At 43.2% G+C, this 17652-nt stretch overlaps 1 protein-coding gene across 1 annotated transcript; it reads left to right on the forward strand.

Annotated features, from left to right (window-relative positions):
• The first annotated feature begins 12816 nt into the window (after window positions 1-12816).
• Window positions 12817-16316, forward strand: LOC108518082 (mannose-binding protein A-like). Its single transcript, XM_017856225.1, is given in 4 exon segments — window positions 12817-13042; window positions 13451-13567; window positions 14871-14954; window positions 15952-16316. Coding segments are annotated over 4 exon segments (792 nt in total).
• Window positions 16317-17652: the final 1336 nt, after the last annotated feature.

Consider the following 17652-nt stretch of genomic DNA (forward strand, 5'->3'; position numbering starts at 1 on the left):
ATGGAATGGGACCATGCTCCCATACCCCAGGGCTGCGCAGGAATGAGACCATGTCCCTACTTGCTTGAGGAGGCAGCCACATATGTGTCCCACCTCCCACTTCTCCCCTGTAACATGCTCCCAGAAAGGCTCCCACTTCTCCACCCCAATACCTGTGAACACTCTTCTTCGGCATTTATTGCTTTTCCTGGGTGCAAGGAAGTTCTGAATCTACACTCAGAAAACCAATGAGTATGAGGGGAACAATTTCTCAGTCTTTTATGAAGGAAGCATTTTAATCTGATCACCATTCCGCATGCACTTAGGATGCAGCACACAAATTATTGAGTCCTCCTCCAAATTATTTTAAAAAGAAGGAGAAGGATATACAGATATTCCTTGACTTATGATGGGGTTATATCATGATAAATACATTGCAAGATGAAAATATCATAAGTTGGGAATGCATTTAATACACGTAACCTACCAAAAATCATAGCTTAACTTAAACTACCTTAAACATGCCCAGAACACTACATTAGCCTGTAGTTGGGCAAAATCATCTAATACATGGCCTATTTTATAATAAGGTATTGACTATCTCATGGACTTTTTTGAATACTGTACTGGAAGTGAATGAAGGATTGTATGTGTACTCAAAGTATGGCTTCTACTGAATTCACATCACTTTTGAATCATTGTAAAGTTGATAAATTGTAAGTTAAACCATCAAAAATCCAGGACCATGTGTATTCCCAATTTTATAGATAAATACTTCAAGCCTCTGAAAATTGATATCTTCTTGTTTCTTATTAGGATTATTTTTGCTTTCTTTATGCTTTTATTTGCTATTGTTACTATTTTTATAAGATTTTAAATTAATTATTGCTGATTTGTTAAAAAAAAAAAAACTCTTAATTTCTGTTGATCTTATACCCAACCATCTTTTGGATTCTCATTTTCCCACTAATACTTCTAATATAACTGATTCTGTTATATATATATATTTTTTATTATTATACTTTAAGTTCTAGGGTACATGTGCACAACATGCAGGTTTGTTACATGGATACATGTGCCATGTTGGTTTGCTGCATCCCTCAAATTTCATTTACATTAGATATTTCTCCTAATGCTATCCCTCCACCTGGCCCCCACCCCCAAACCGGACCCAGCATGTGATGTTCCCCACCCTGTGTCCATGTGTTCTCATTGTTCAACCCCCACCTATGAGTGAGAACATGCGGTGTTTGATTTTCTGTCCTTGTGATAGCTTGCTTAGAATGATAGTTTTCAGCTTTATCCATGTCCCTGCAAAGGAAATGAACTCATTCTTTTTTATGGCTGCATAGTATTCCATGGTGCATATGTGCCACATTTTCTTAATCCATTCTATCATTGATTGACATTTGGGTTGGTTCCAAGTCTTTGCTATTGTGGATAGTGCCGCCATAAACATATGTGTGCACATGTCTTTGTAGTAGCATGATTTATAATCCTTTGGGTATATACCCAGTAATGGGATTGCTAGGTCAAATGGTATTTCTAGTTCTAGATCCTTGAGGAATCGCCACACTGTCTTCCACAATGTTTGAACTAATTTACACTTCCACCAACAGTGTAAAAGCATTCCTGTTTCTCCACATCCTCTCCAACATCTATTGTTTCCTGATTTTTTAATGATCGCCATTCTAACTGGTGTGAGATGGTATCTCATTGTGGTTTTGACTTGCATTTCTCTGATGACCAGTGATAATGAGCATTTTTTCATATGTCTGTTGACTGCATAAATGTCTTCTTTTGAAAAGCATCTGTTCATATCCTTTGCCCACTTTTTGATGGGGTTGTTTGATTTTTTTTTTTTTTTCTTGTAAACTTGTTTAAGTTCTTTGTTGATTCTGGATACCAGCCCTTTGTCAGATGGGTAGATTGCAAAAATTTTCTCCCATTCTGTACGTTGCCTGCTTGCTCTGATGATAGTTTCTTTTGCCATGCAGAAGATTTTTAGTTTAATTAGATTCCATTTGTCTATTTTGGTTTTTGTTGCCATTGCTTTTGGTGTTTTAGTCATGAAGTCTTTGTCCACGCCTATGTCCTGAATGGTATTGCCTAGGATTTCTTCTGGGGTTGTTATAGTGTTAAATCTTACATTAAGCCTTTAATCCATCTTGAGTTAATTTTGTATATGGTGTAAGGAAGGGATCCAGTTTCAGCTTTCTACATATGGCTAGCCAGTTTTCCCAGCACCATTTATTAAATAGGGAATCCTCTCTCCATTGCTTGTTTTTGTCAGGTTTGTCAAAGATCAGACGGTTGTAGATGTGTGGTGTTATTTCTGAGGTTGTTGTTCTGTTCCATTTGTCGATATCTCAGTTTTGTACCAATACCATGCTGTTTTGGTTACTGTAGCCTTGTAGTATAGTTTGAAGTCAGGTAGCATGATGCCTCCAGCTTTGTTCTTTTTGCTTAGGATTGTCTTGGCAATGCAGGCTCTTTTTTGGTTCCATATGAACTTAAAGTAGTTTTTTCCAATTCTGTGAAGAAAGTCAGTGGTAGCTTGATGGGGATAGCATTGAATCTATAAATTACTTTGGGCAGTGTGGCCATTTTCATGATATTAATTCTTCCTATCCACGAGCATGGAATGTTCTTCCATTTGTTTGTGTCCTTTTTTATTTCATTGAGCCATGGTTTGTAGTTCTCCTTGAAGAGGTCATTCACATCCCTTGTAAGTTGAATTCCTAGGTATTTTATTCTCTTTGTAGTAATTGTGAATGGGAATTCACTCATGATTTGGCTCTCTGTTTGTCTGTTATTGATGTATAGGAAAGCTTGTGAGTTTTGCACATTGATTTCGTATCCTGAGATTTTGCTGAAGTTGCTTATCAACTTAGGGAGATTTTGGGCTGAGACGATGGGGTTTTCTAAATATGCAATCATGTCATCTGCAAACAGAGACAATTTGACTTCCTCTTTTCCTAATTGAATATCTTTTATTTCTTCCTCTTGCCTGATTGCCCTAGCCAGAACTTCCAACACTATGTTGAATGGGAGTGGTGAGAGAAGGCATGCTTGTCTTGTGCCAATTTTCAAAGGGAAAGCTTCCAGTTTTTGCCCATTCAGTATGATATTGGCTATAAGTTTGTCATAAACAGCTCTTATTATTTTGAGATACATTCCATCTATACCTAGTTTAATGAGAGTTTTTAGCATGAAGGGCTGTTGAATTTTCTTGAAGGCTTTTTCTGAATCTATTGCAATAATCATATAATTTTTGTCATTGGTTCTGTTTATGTGATGGATTATGTTTATTGATTTGCGTATGTTGCACCAGCCTTGCATCCCAGGGATGAAGCCCACTTAATCATGATGGATAAGCTTTTTTATGTGCTGCTGGATTCGGTTTGCCAGCATTTTATGGAGGATTTCACATCAATGTTCATCGAGGATTTTCACATCAATCTTCATCAGGATATTGGCCCAAAATTCTCTTTTTTTGTGTGTGTCTCTACCAGGCTTTGGTATCAGGATGATGCTAACCTCATAAAATGAGTTAGAGAGGATTCCCTTTTCCTATTGATAGAAATAGTTTCAGAAGCAATGGTACCGGCTCCTCTTTGTACCTCTGGTAGAATTCGGCTGTGAATCTCTCTGGCCCTGGACTTTTTTTGGTTGGTAGGCTATTAATTATTGCCTCAATTTCAGAGCCTGTTATTGGTCTATTCAGGGGTTCAACTTCTTCCTGGTTTAGTCTTGGGAAGGGTGTATGTGTCCAGGAATTTATCCATTTCTTCTAGATTTTCTGGTTTATTTGCATAGAGGTGTTTACAGTATTCTCTAATGGTAGTTTGTATTTCTGTGGGACTGGTGGTGATATCCCTTTTATCATTTTTTATTGCATCTATTTGATTCTTCTCTCTTTTCTTCTTTAACTGTCTTGCTAGTGGTCTACCTATTTTGTTGATCTTTTCAAAAACCAGCTCCTGGATTCATTGATTTTTTGAAGGGTTTATTTTGTGTCTCTATCGCCTTCAGTTCTGCTCTGATCTTAGTTATTTCTTGCCTTCTGCTAGCTTTTAAATTTGTTTGCTTTTGCTTCTCTGGTTCTTTTAATTGTGATGCTAGGGTGTCAATTTTAGATCTTTCCTGCTTTCTCTTGTGGGCATTTAGTGCTGTAAATTTCCCTCCACACACTGCTTTAAATGTGTCCCAGAGATTCTGGTTCATTGTGTCTTTATTCTCATTGGTTTCAAAGAACATCTTTATTTCTGCCTTCATTTCGTTATTTACCCAGTAGTCATTCAGGAGCAAGTTGTTCAGTTTTTCATGTAGTTCTGTGGTTTTGAGTGAGTTTATTAATCCTGAGTTCTAATTTGATTGCATTGTGGTCTGAGAGACAGTTTGTTGTGATTTCTGTTCTTTTACATCTGCTGAGGAATGTTTTACTACCATTTATGTGATCAATTTTAGAATATGTGTGATGTGGTGCTGAGAAGAATGTATATTCTATTGATTTGGGGTGGAGAGTTCTGTAGATGTCTATTGGGTCTGCTTGGTCCAGAGCTGAGTTCAAATCCTGGATATCCTTGTTAACCTTCTGTCTTATTGATTTGTCTAATATTGACAGTGGGGTGTTTAAGTCTCCCATTATTAGTGTGTGGGAGTCTAAGTCTCTTTGTAGGTCTTTAAGGAATTGCTTTATAAATCTGTATGCTCCTGTATTTGGTGCATATATATTTAGTATAGTATATCTTCTTGGTGAATTGATTCCTTTACCATTATGTAGTGGCCTTCTTTGTCTCTTTTGATTGTTATTGGTTTAAAGTCTGTTTTATCAGAGACTAGGATTACAACCCCTGTGTTTTTTTTTCCTTTCCATTTGCTTGGTAGATCTTCCTCCATCTTTTATGGGTCTCCTGAATATAGCACACTGATGAGTTTTGACTCTTTATCCATTTTGCCAGTCTGTGTCTTTTAATTGGGGCATTTAGCACATTTGCATTTAAGGTTAATATTGTTATGTTTGAATTTGATCCTGTCATTATGATGTCAGCTGGTTATTTTGCCCATTAATTGATGCAGTTTCTTCATAGCATGAATGGTCTTTACCATTTGGCATGTTTTTGTAGTGGCTGGTACCAGTTGTTCTTTTCCATGCTTAGTGCTGCCTTCAGAAGCTCTTATAAGGCAGGCCTGGTGGTGACAAAATCTCTCAGTATTTGCTTGTCTGTAAAGGATTTTATTTCTCCTTCACTTATGAAGCTTAGTTTGGCTGCATATGAGATTCTGGGTTGAAAATTCTTTTCTTTAAGAATGTAGAATATTGGCCCCTACTCTCTTCTGGCTTGTCGGGTTTCTACTGAGCGATCTGCTATTAGTCTGATGGGCTTCCTTTTGTGGGTNATAGCATGAATGGTCTTTACCATTTGGCATGTTTTGTAGTGGCTGGTACCAGTTGTTCTTTTCCATGCTTAGTGCTGCCTTCAGAAGCTCTTATAAGGCAGGCCTGGTGGTGACAAAATCTCTCAGTATTTGCTTGTCTGTAAAGGATTTTATTTCTCCTTCACTTATGAAGCTTAGTTTGGCTGCATATGAGATTCTGGGTTGAAAATTCTTTTCTTTAAGAATGTAGAATATTGGCCCCTACTCTCTTCTGGCTTGTCGGGTTTCTACTGAGCGATCTGCTATTAGTCTGATGGGCTTCCTTTTGTGGGTAACCCGACCTTTCTCTCTGGCTGCCCTTAACATTTTTTCCTTCATTTCAACCTTGGTGAATCTGACAATTATGTGTCTTGGGGTTGCTCTTCTCGAGGAGTATCTTTGTGGTGTTCTCTGTATTTCCTGAATTTGAGTATTGGCCTGCCTTGCTAGGTTAGGGAAGTTCTCTCAGATAACATCCTGAAGAGTGTTTTCTAACTTGGCTCCATTCTTCTTGTCACTTTCCAGTACACTAATCAAATGTATATTTGGTCTTTTCACATAGTCCCATATTTCTTGGAGGCTTTATTCATTTCTTTTCACTCTGTTTTTCTCTAGTTTTGTCTTCTCATTTTATTTCATTAATTTGATCTTCAATCACTGATATCCTTTCTTTGACTTGATCAAATCGGCTATTGAAACTTGTGATGCGTCAGAAGTTCTCGTGCCATGGCTTTCAGCTCCATCAGGTCATTTAAGGTCTTCTGTACACTGTTTATTCTAGTTAGCCATTTATCTAACCTTTTTTCAAGGTTTTTGGCTTCCTTGCAATGGGTTAGAACATGCTCCTTTAGCTTGGACAAATTTGTTATTACCAACCTTCTGAAGCCTACTTCTGTCATTAACTCATTAAACTCTCTCATTAAACTCTCTCTCATTAAACTCTCTCATTAAACTCATTCTCCATCCAGTTTTGTTCCCTTGCTGGCGAGGAGCTGTGATCCTTTGAAGGAGAAGAGGCACTCTTTTTTTCGGAATTTTCAGCTTTTCTACTCTGGTGTCTCCCCATCTTTGTGGTTTTATCTATCTTTGATCTTTGATGTGACCTACAGATGGGGTTTTGGTGTGGATGTCCTTTTTGTTGATGTTGATGCTATTCCTTTCTGTTTGTTAGTTTTCCTTCTAACAGGCAGACCCCTCAGCTGCAGGTCTGTTGGAGTTTGCCGGAGGTTCGCTCCAGACCCTGTTTGCCTGGGTATCACCAGAGGAGGCTACAGAATGGCAAGTATTGCTACCTGATCCTTCCTCTGGAAGCTTCATCCCAGCGGGGCACCGCCTGTTTGAGGTGTCTGTCGGCCCCCCCGGGAGGTGTTTCCCAGCCAGGCTAAATGGGGGTCAGGGACCCACTTGAGGAGGCAGTCTGTCTGTTCACGGAGCTCAAACACCATGCTGAGAAAACCACTGCTCTCTTCAGAGCTGTTAGACAGGGACATTTAAGTCTGCAGAAGCTGCCTGTTGCCTTTTGTTCTACTATGCCCTGCCCCAAGAGGTGGAATCTATAGAGGCAGTAGGCCTTGATGAGCTGCAGTGGGCTCTGCCCAGTTTGTGCTTCCAGGCCTCTTTCTTTACACTGTGAGTTGCTCAAGCCTCAGTAATGGCAGACACCGCCCCCCTATCCAGCTGCAGCATTGCCAGTCCATCTCAGACTGCTGCGCTAGCAGTGAGCAAAGCTCCGTGGGCATGGGACCTGCCGACCCAGGTATGGGAGGATATCTCCTGGTCTACCGATTGCTAAGACAGTGGGAATAGTGCAGTATTTGGTCAGGAGTGTACCGTTTCTCCAGATACAGTCTGTCACGGCTTCCCTTGGCTAGGAAAGGGAAATCCCCCAACCCCTTGTGCTTCGTGGGTGAAGCGATGCCTCACCCTGCTTCAGTTTGCCCTCTGTGGGCTGTACCCACTGTCCAACCAGTCCTAGTGAAATGAACCAGTTACCTCAGTTGAAAATGCAGAAGTCACCTGTCTTCTGCATCAATCTTGCTGGGAGCCGCACACTGGAACTATTCCTATTTGGCCATCTTTGATTCTATTATATTTCATAAATACTGTTTGTATTTACAAGTGATGGAAATTTTTCCTGTTCCTATATGACATTTATATTTTAATGTCTCAATTCTTATCTTTATATAGGGGACAGAAACCTCTATAGCTTTTGAAGAGACACAATGAAAATGGACTCTTTGTGTATAATGTGAAGTTGGCCCTGATTATGTAACAGGAACACTTTCAATACGTCACCATTGAAAATGTTGCTGTTTTAAGTGTCTAGTAAGTACCTTGTGTCAAGGTAAAAAAGTTTCCTCTTTTTTTCTAGTTAGCTAAGATTGTTTTCATTATGAAAGTGTGCTGCACTTTATCAGATGAATTTTCAGCATTTTCTTTAGTCTGTTAACATCAAGGCAAGAGTGTCAAGCAAGTAGTACTGGCATCCAGAGGATGCCACTGAGCATAAGAGGCTCTAAGTGCTTCATTATTTAAGTTTGGAGAAATGCCCCAGGGACTCCACCGTAGGCCCTGCAAGGAGTGGGCTGTTCAGCAGAAGTGGTTTAATAATCCCCATTCCCTTGTCAGTAAAAGGAGGCCTGGAGAGAATTGAAGGTTGCTGACCCACCTTGGGTGACATTTGTGCTCTCACAGTGGAAATCATCCCTTCCTGTCCTCTACTTTTGGGGTATGGGAAGTGACTGTCTTAAGCCCCTCCTAATCTTTGTGAGTAGGGATGCTCAGGTTACCTCAACATCTCTAATTAAGTCATGTAAGGCAGGGATGTGGAATCATTTCCTCTTGTAAAATTCTGACATTTGGAACCAGCAGATGGACTGATTTTATGGAGCATGGGGAGAAGAAGAGGAAGGACAAAGCTGTGAGCAGGAGTGTTTTGGGGCAATGTGGATTGCAACACCGTGGATTGAGTTTCCTAGGGGGCTATGTGAATGCCAGTATCACAGAAGCTGCCTGGGGTTCACACCCTACTCATGAGCAAGTTGCTTCCTGAAACTCAGGGACCCCAGCAACAAGACATTATGGACTGAAATGTGTACTGGTGCAAAGGTGAGGGTAAGGGACATGTAGCTAGAGGCAATTATAGAGTCTCTTTCCTGAAGAACCAGCTGCTGAAAGGAGCTGTCATTTGTAATCAGTCACACAAACAGTCAGTGTGGGCTGAGAGGCAGTAGTGTACCTGCTGACATGTGGTTCCTCCTGTGCGCAGGTATTGCCCACCATTGCCACCAACAGCATTCTCTCTACCCTCTGCACATGCAAAGAAATAAGACAGTAGGCCACTGCCCACCCTTCACTTCAAGAAGCAACAGCTTCAAGCTGAGCTACCACTCTATGGCCTGAGTGGGGAAATGACAAAACTGGAGGACAGTGTCATTTATTTGGACTGTGTTTGAAATCAATCCTAGAAAGTTTGCATTACAGGAGTCTGGGAAAAAATGTATGAAGAATTTTCAGACCATGTATTAGTTTTGGGAACAGGCTTTAGGCTTCAAGATTGCACAGATCTGAATTAGGCTCTTAATAAAACCTGCTCTTTATTAAACTAGTGATTTGCATTGATTTACTTTTTGATGTTGAGCCATCCTTGCATTCCTTGGATATACCCTACTTGGTCTGATGCTATATATGCTCATCACACATCCTATGGGGTAGGCACTATACTAGTTAAACTTATTAACCCTATTTTATAGGTGCTGTTATTTTCCCTTATTTACAAATAAGAATGTCAAGGGATATAGAGGTTCCAGTGATTTTCCAAATATTATGCAGCTAGTTCATGGGCTAATGAATGTAGGAAGTCAGATTCCAGAGACTGCTATTAACCATGAATACAGGGCTGGACTTTAATAGTTTTTTTTTTTTTTTTCTTTTTTTTTTTTTTTATTTTTTTTTTTTTTTTTTGAGGATGGAGTCTCCGCCTCTCGTCGCCCAGGCTGGGAGTGGCATGTGGGCCGGATCTCACGCTCACTGCAAGCTCGCCTCCCGGGTTGACGCCATACTCTCTGGCCTAGCCTCCCAAGTAGCTGGTGACTACAAGCGCCCCGCCACCCTCGCCCGCTAGTTTTTGTATTTTTTTTTAGTAGAGACAGGGTTCACCATGTTAGCAGGATGGTCTCCGATCTCCTGACCCTGTTGATCCGCCGGTCTCGGCCTCCCCAAGTGCAGGCTTGAGCCACCGCGCCCGGCCTAATAGTTATTTTTTAAACTGTATTTTTGCCTCTCTGCTTATAAATTAGATTTTCTGAAAGTTTCCTCCTTTTGTTCAATCCTTATCCATTCTGAATTACATGTTCAGCTAATCATCTCAGCTAAGTAGCTTTTTAGATATAAACCATTTCTCTACGAGAGTAGTCTCTTCTCTGAAGATTTTATACAACTCACCTTAAAACCATTTTGTTGATGGAGGGATGGTTGTTAATTTTTGACTTCCATTTCTATATTTTATGATTAGTCATATATCAATTACCATAATATATCAGTCATTCTTGGGCCAACTTAAATAATTCTAAGCTTTCTTAAAATATTATATATTTTACCTAATTTTCCAGTGTGTTGCTATAAAATTAACTGCACATAGTGTGATTTTATAATGTCAGCACCATCTGTACTAGTATAATAATCCCTTTTCTTCCTGATTTGTTTGTTGTTGTTTGTTTGTTTGTTTGTTTGAGATGGAGTCTCACTTTGTAGTCCAGGCTGGAGTGCAGCAGCACGTACTCAGCTCACTGCAACCTCTGCCTTCCGGATTCAAGCGATTCTCCTGCCTCAGCCTCCCAAGTAGCTGGGATTACAGACAGGCACCACCACGTCCAGTTAATTTTTGTATTTTTAGTAGAGATGGAGTTTTACCATGTTTGCCAGGCTGGTCTTGAACTCCTGACCTCAGGCGATCCGCCTGCCTTGGCCTCCCAAAGTGCTGGGATTACAGGCGTGAGCCACTGCGCCTGGGCTGGTTTGTTAATTCCTTATACCTTTTCTAGCAATCATTGATATTGTATCAGTCAGCTAACACAACAGTAAATTTCCCTCTCAAGGGTAAACGGTTTATTTCCTGCTCTGGATCTTCCACTTTGTTGAGCTTTGGCTGATTTCAGCTGAGTGGGCCTGGACTCAGCAGCAGTCAGCTGGACAGACTTTCAGGTGAGTTCGTGACTGTTCCATATCACTTTCCAGGGATGCATACTTCCCATGATTGGGAAAGACACACAAAGGCCATAGCAGACCTGTAAGCGCTCGTTAAGCTGCTACTCCCTTCGTCTCAGCTCAGAGTCACACGGCCACACCAAACAACAAAGGGGCTGGAGTGTTTACTCCTCACACTCTAGTGGGAGCCTTTGTGAAGCCCTTTGGCAAAGGACCTGAGATGTAATTTTACAACAAGGAGGAAACAACTTTAAAACTACTACAGCCATAATTGCTAAGTTTATGTCTCTGACAAAGAACCAGTGTTTTATTTTATTAGCACTATAGTTATTTTTAATTCGTTTATTAATTTAATTATATAATTTTCATTTATTCCTTCATTATTACCCTCTTTTGAAGTGCATATTAATTTATCTGCCATGTAGGGTCCACACTCCTTGGAGGGCTATTTCTGAGGCTTGTCATTTCTATCAGCTCTCACTCTGCTTGTCCCCTACTGTATTTGATAATTGTCCCATGATGAACTCAAATCTGCCTGGCCTCCATCTGAGACACCACTGAGGTGCCTGGGCTGTGGTGTCTCCACTGCATTTAAGTCTCCACAGTGCGGGAGATCATGCCATGCTGAGACACTGGAAACACAATTTTTCATCTTGGCATAAATAGCAAAATTCAGTAATAGTCATAAGAACAGCATAAATTCATCTCCGAGTCTATGAGAAGACAGACTTAGGGGTACACATCCTTGGGGGAGAAACTCGTCCCCTCCAGAATCCAGGCTTTCTGAGGTTCCTTTGCTCCTAGGTATATTTACCTCCTGCTTACCCTCTCCCCACTCAAAACCACCCTTTCTCTAAGTCTGCAGCACAGTCAGGATCCTGGCTCAATGCAAATCTGTCAGTTCCACTTTCCCACCTTCCTGGGAGATCTGCCTATTTGCTAAGCGAATTGAAAGTCCTTTGTCCTCTGGGCCTATGGGCTCTTCAACATTGTGTCAATGGCATCAGGAGACACAGCCTTGAGAGGGATCTTATTTACCATGGAAGCACCTCTTGATGCCTGGAAGGCCCCCTGAATGGGAACCAGAGGGCCGCTGGACAGGACCTGATGACATGAGTACACAAGGGTGAGGACCCTTGAGAAGCCAAAACTCCCATCACAAGGCAGAGTCACAGGGAAGTGACCCACCCCACTCACCACCTGGGAAAAACAAACCTCTCAAGCTGTTTGGTGACATGAAATGTTTCAAAGAATGGGTGTGAGTTTGGAGGAAGGCAAGCATCAAAGCTCACATCCGGGATCTGGGCAGCTTGACTAGGCTCTGGTGACAAGAACTGGACACTTCTGGAAACTCAGGCCTGGACAAGCACAGATGATCTGGTGTCTGCTCGAGGTCTCTGCCTCTCTCCTCTCCCTCGCGCCCAATCCTCCTGTGTGCCTAGCCCTGGTTTGCACCCTGGGGACAGAGATGTGAACTGAGAATAGAAAAGTGAGGTCACTGGTAAAGGGGGCACAGATGGTAGCTCCAGCCAGAGAGAAGAGGGCTGATTTGAGGACACGCTGCTGGAGGATTCATTTATTCCATAAATGTTTATTGAGCATTACTCTGTTTCCAGGCACTCTTCTTGGTGGAGAAACAACAGCTGGGGAACAAGACTCCTGTTCTCATGAGCTTCTTGTTCTACAGGAGTGGGGTGGGTGATCAATCGATATGCAACCAAATAAACAAAACAGTCCCACGTGGAAGCTATAATTGGCAGAAAATTAGAACAGAGAATTACAACTGAGTGACTACTTAAAATTACAGGGTTAGCAAAGACCTTTCTCCAGAGATAATATTTAAGCTGAAAGCTGAGTGACAACAAATAAGCAGGCAGAGATGCAGGGAAATGTCCAGGCAGAGGGAGCAGCAGGTGCCAATGCCCACATTCAGTTGTGGATTGAAGTCATCTGCAAATACCTCTTCTCCTTGTGCCTGGCCTGGTGAGATGTCCAAGCAAGACATTTGACAAAGGTTCTAAACAAGAAGATGTGAAGGAGGTGACTCAGTGCTGGGGATTTTTAGTCTCTCCACTCTGGCCCTGCAATGAACGAAACATAAATGGAAGTAGTCAATTGTGGTCATGCATGTGTGTGTGTCCGTGTGTCCGTGTGTGTGTGTGTGTGTGTGTGTGCGCATGTGTGTGCATGTGTTTGTCTGGTGGAAGATCTATGCATGCTTTTTCTGGAAATAAATATTTGGAGAAAGATACCCTGAGAACCTGTGACTCTGGAGGCTCAGAGGTGCTTAGCTGTGGAGACAGATGCCTGGGAGGGAGCAGTGCAGGATGGGGTGAGGGCACAAATGTAGAGAGCTGCCTAGCACTGTGCTGGAGACCCAATGGCATCACAGGCAGAGATGGGTGAGAAGGACCCAATAGGGAAAAGTGAGATCCAGGTCCGACCTGTGTCTTTCTGAATCTCCACCTCCAGCAGGCATTTCCTCCACATGAGGGTTCGAGCACAGACTTGGGGAGGCTCCCGTTTCATCAGGACCCAAGCTACACTCAGAACAATCCCTGTAAAATGCCATTGTCTCCAAAACAAAGCTGCTTGCTGACTCTCCGGGATCCCATATTTTCACACAGGAATTAGGGATGTGTGGTTGTCCCTACAGAGGGTTGTCGCGCCTGGTTAGGGAACTGGCCTTGGTGCAGGCCCTCCCCTGGGATGCAAGAGTCAGGGGTCTTTTTTCTTTGGGTCACCGTTAGCTCGCTGGCTGTTCCGGGGGTGAACATGAATGGAGTATTGAGATTTTTGGGAAAAAAATGAATGACAGCCACTGGGTCCCTTTGTCTTGCAACAGATCAAGGATTCAGAGGTTTGCAGGGCCCTCCTGGGAAGTTGGGGCCCCCAGGAAACACAGGGGCTCCTGGAATTCCAGGACCAAGGGGCCAAAAAGGAGATCGTGGGGACAATTCAGGTAAGGGGCATACCTCAGCATGGTGGCCTGGGGGTCCCAGGTCCTGGGGAGCTGGAGGGCCGCTGGAAGGTCCCCTTCTCTTGCTTCTCCTGCTGCCTCATGGGAAGATGCTCGATTCTGCTTCCTGGCCCAGCGCCGCCAGCCCTCTCAGCTTTACTTGGGGCCTGAGGGGACTCCCATAGGTGCCCAGATGCAGACGTTTAAGCTATGTAGGGCCGTTCCCTCGTCAGGCCCCTTAGCAGATGGGCCCTGGCTTTTCTTCAGTGGAAGCAGTCCAGTGCGCACCTCCGGGGTGCCAGGGAGGAAATAGGCCCTTTAAGGGTTGGGTTTATGTCCATTGTCACAAGAGTGGCATGAAAACGTTCTGCCTCTTAGGACCCCTGGGTGACGGGGAACATCACAACAACTTAGTTCAGAGAAAAATAGAGCAAATTCAGTACGAACAAAGAACAATGACAACCTACTTATTCATATTTGCCTACCAGCCTGTCAAAACAATAAACATATTAAAAAGTGTATCTGGAATGAGAAATGAAAATGAATGACAAAGAAAAGTTTTCAGGCCAGACGCAGTGGCTCACTCCTGTAATCCCAACACTTTGGGAGGCCGAGGCGGGTGGATCATGAGGTCAGGAGATTGAGACCACCCTGGCTAACACAGTGAAACCCCGTCTCTACTGAAAATACAAAAAATTAGGCCGGGCGCGGTGGCTCATGCCTGTAGTCCCAGCACTCTGGGAGGCCGAGGTGGGCGGATCAAGAGGTCAGAAGATTGAAACCATCCTGACTAACATGGTGAAATCCCGTCTCTACTAAAAATACAAAAAATTAGCCAGGCGTAGTGGCGGGTGCCTATAGTCCCAGCTACTCGGGAGGCTGAGGCAGGAGAATGGCATGAACCCGAGAGGCGGAGGTTGCATTGAGCCGAGATTGAGCCACTGCACTCCAGCCTGGGCGACAGAGCAGGACTCCGACTCAAAAAAAAAAAAAAAAAGAAAAGAAAAGAAAAGTTTTCAGAAAGAAGAGTAATGAGTTGAGTATTTTCTTATGAATTCTTACAATATGACAATATGTAAGCTGTATGTGGAGACAGAGGTCCAGGCCTGAAGTTCCAGGTTGTGAAGGGATGCAGAGGTATAGCTGGAAAGCAGGAATGTAGTCATTTTTCCCCTTTTATTTCTTTTGCTTTCTTATTTTTCTGGAATAAGCGTTTTCTTAGTAAGCCACTTTGTTTTTATTCAAAATGCTCCACTCTCCAACTTAAGGTCTTCTCCATAAATACCTTCTCCCTGTTGCTTTGCAGTTACTGAGGCTAAGCTGGCCAACTTAGAGAGACAGCTACAGAGCCTGAGATCAGAACTGGACCACATGAAGAAGCGTGAGCTTTCTCTCTGCCCATGATGTGTTCTTGGCTCTCACTCTTTTCTTCAGCACACTCTAGGTTTGCAGAAGGTGGGAGGGGAACTAACTCATGAACACTTGTCCTACACCAGGGCCTGTGCTGGGTGGCATTTTCCCATAAGATGGTTCCATTCAATCCTCTCGGCAAACTCAGCTGTGGTTGTTGAACTTGCTTCATTGACAGGTAAGGAAACCGAGGTGCAGGAAGTGTTGGTGACTCATTTCAGGTCACACAGCCGGGAAGTGCCAGGGGAGGGTTTGGATGGAGGTCTGTCCTCTCCGAAGTCTGTGCTCCTTCCTTGTTATCTACTGTGCTCTGATGTCTGTCCCTGCCTCTTGCTTATCCTGGTGCCCAAGCCTCCAGTGGGGCCCAAGACTGTCTCCCTATGTGCACCTGTGCCAAGGCAGGTTTTAGCAGATGCTTTTTCAAGGTGGGATATCCCAGGGGAGTCTGGGCTGTCTGCAGGGGTCTGGATGCCCCTTCCCAGGCTCTGCAGCTGAGGTCTGCTTCCTGACCAGGCTCTGGACTGAGCTACTGGGCATAGGGTGATTTTTCAGAGGTCTGACTTCCCAGAGAACTCAGACTACTTGCCTACTGTCCTGGACTGGGCTCCAAACCCAGCCAGCCTCACTCACCCTCTGTGATCTTCCTTCCTTCCTTCCTTCCTTCCTTCCTTCCTTCCTTCCTTCCTTCCTTCCTTCCTTCTTTCTTTCTTTCTCTCTCTCCCTCTCCTTCCTTCCTTCCTTCCTTCCTTCCTTCCTTCCTTCCTTCCTTCCTTCCTTCCTTCCTTCTTTCCTTCCTTCCTTCCTTCTTTCTTTCTCTCTCTCTCTCCCTCTCCTTCCTTCCTTCCTTCCTTCCTTCCTTCCTTCCTTCCTTCCTTCCTTCCTTCCTTCTTTCTTTCTCTCTCTCTCTCTCCCTCTCCCTCCTTCCTTCCTTCCTTCCTTCCTTCCTTCCTTCCTTCCTTCCTTCCCTCCCTCCTTCCTTTCTTTCTGGAAAATGTCTGGGAAGAAGCTCTTCGTGACCAATGGTGAGGGGATGCCTTTCTCCAAAGTGAAGAATCTATGTGCTGGGCTCCAGGCCACAGTGGCTGCCCACAAGAATGCCGAGGAGAATAAGGCCATCCAGGACGTGACCAAAGACAGTGCTTTCCTGGGCATCACAGATGAGGCCACCAAAGGCCAGTTCATGTACGTGATGGACGGGAGACTGACCTACAGCAACTGGAAGAAGGATGAGCCACACGACCACGGCTCAGGGGAGGACTATGTGATTCTCCTGAAGGAGAGGCTCTGGAATGACATCTCATGCACGTCCTGCTTCCTGGCCATCTGTGAGTTTCCCACCTGAAGAGGCACATTCCTCAGCCCCCTCCTTGGCTCCCAGCTGAAATCTCTGCTGTCCCTCCAAATTAATATGTTGAAATCCTAACTCTCAAGGTGACAGTATTAGGAGATAGGGATTTGGGGAGGTAATTAGGCCACGAGAGCAGAGGCTAATGATTGGGATTAGTGTCCTTAGTGCCCCAGAAGAGACTTCAGAGTGCTGGTTAGCCCCCTTACACCCTAAGAGGACAGCCAGAAGGTGCCACCTATGAACCAGACAGCAGACCCTCACATCACATCTGTTGGTGTTTTGCTCTCGGACTTTCCAGCCTCCAGAGCTGTAAGAAATACATTTCTGTTGTTTATAAGCCCTTCAGTTTGCAGTATTTCGTTATGGCAGCCTGAGGGGATTAAGACAGCACCAAGAACCAAAACCACACAATATTATAAAATACTAACAATGCAATGGCTGCACATAAGATCTATTCAAAAAAATTTTTTTTTTTTTTTTTTTTTTTTTGAGACAGAGTCTCGCTCTGTCACCCAGGCTGGAGTGCAGTGGCTGGATCTCAGCTCATTGCAAGCTCCGCCTCCCGGGTTTATGCCATTCTCCTGCCTCAGCCTCCTGAGTAGCTGGGACTACAGGTGCCCGCCACCTCGCCCGGCTAGTTTTTTGTATTTTTTAGTAGAGACGGGGTTTCACCGTGTTAGCCAGGATGGTCTCGATCTCCTGACCTCGTGATCTGCCCGTCTTGGCCTCCCAAAGTGCTGGTATTACAGGCTTGAGCCACCGCGCCCGGCCTCAAAATTTTTATACTATGTTATACTTCACAAATTAAAACTGATTTTTTGCCCATTTTCTAATTAGATTGTTTGTTTTTTGACTGTTAAGTTTTGAGGGTTCATTATACATACTAGATACGAGTCCTTCATTGGATATGTGATCTGTAAATATTTTCTTCCAGTCTGTAGCTTGTCTCTTCATACTCTTAACAGGGTCTTTCACTGAGCAAAATTTTCCATTTTGGTGAAGTCCAGTTTATCAATCTTCTTTTAATATATTGTGTTTTGGTGTCAAGTATATGGACTTTTTGCCTGGTCCAAGATTGCAAACATTTCTTCTATTTTTTTCTAAAATTTTATAGTTTTACATTTTAATTCAAGTCTATCATCCATTTTGAGTTAATTTTTGTATAAGACGTGAACCTTGGATTGACGTCCCCCTCTCTCCTTGTCTTTCTCCCTCTGTTTCTCCCTCCATCCCTCCTTCACCTCTTTCTTTCTCTCTCTCTCTTTCTCTTTCTTTCTTTCTTTCTTTCTTTCTTTCTTTCTTTCTTTCTTTTTCTTTCTTTTCTTTCTTT

This window comes from Rhinopithecus bieti, unplaced genomic scaffold, assembly GCF_001698545.2.
Source record: "Rhinopithecus bieti isolate Rb0 unplaced genomic scaffold, ASM169854v2 scaffold_43555, whole genome shotgun sequence".
NCBI classification, from domain to species: Eukaryota; Metazoa; Chordata; class Mammalia; order Primates; family Cercopithecidae; genus Rhinopithecus; species Rhinopithecus bieti.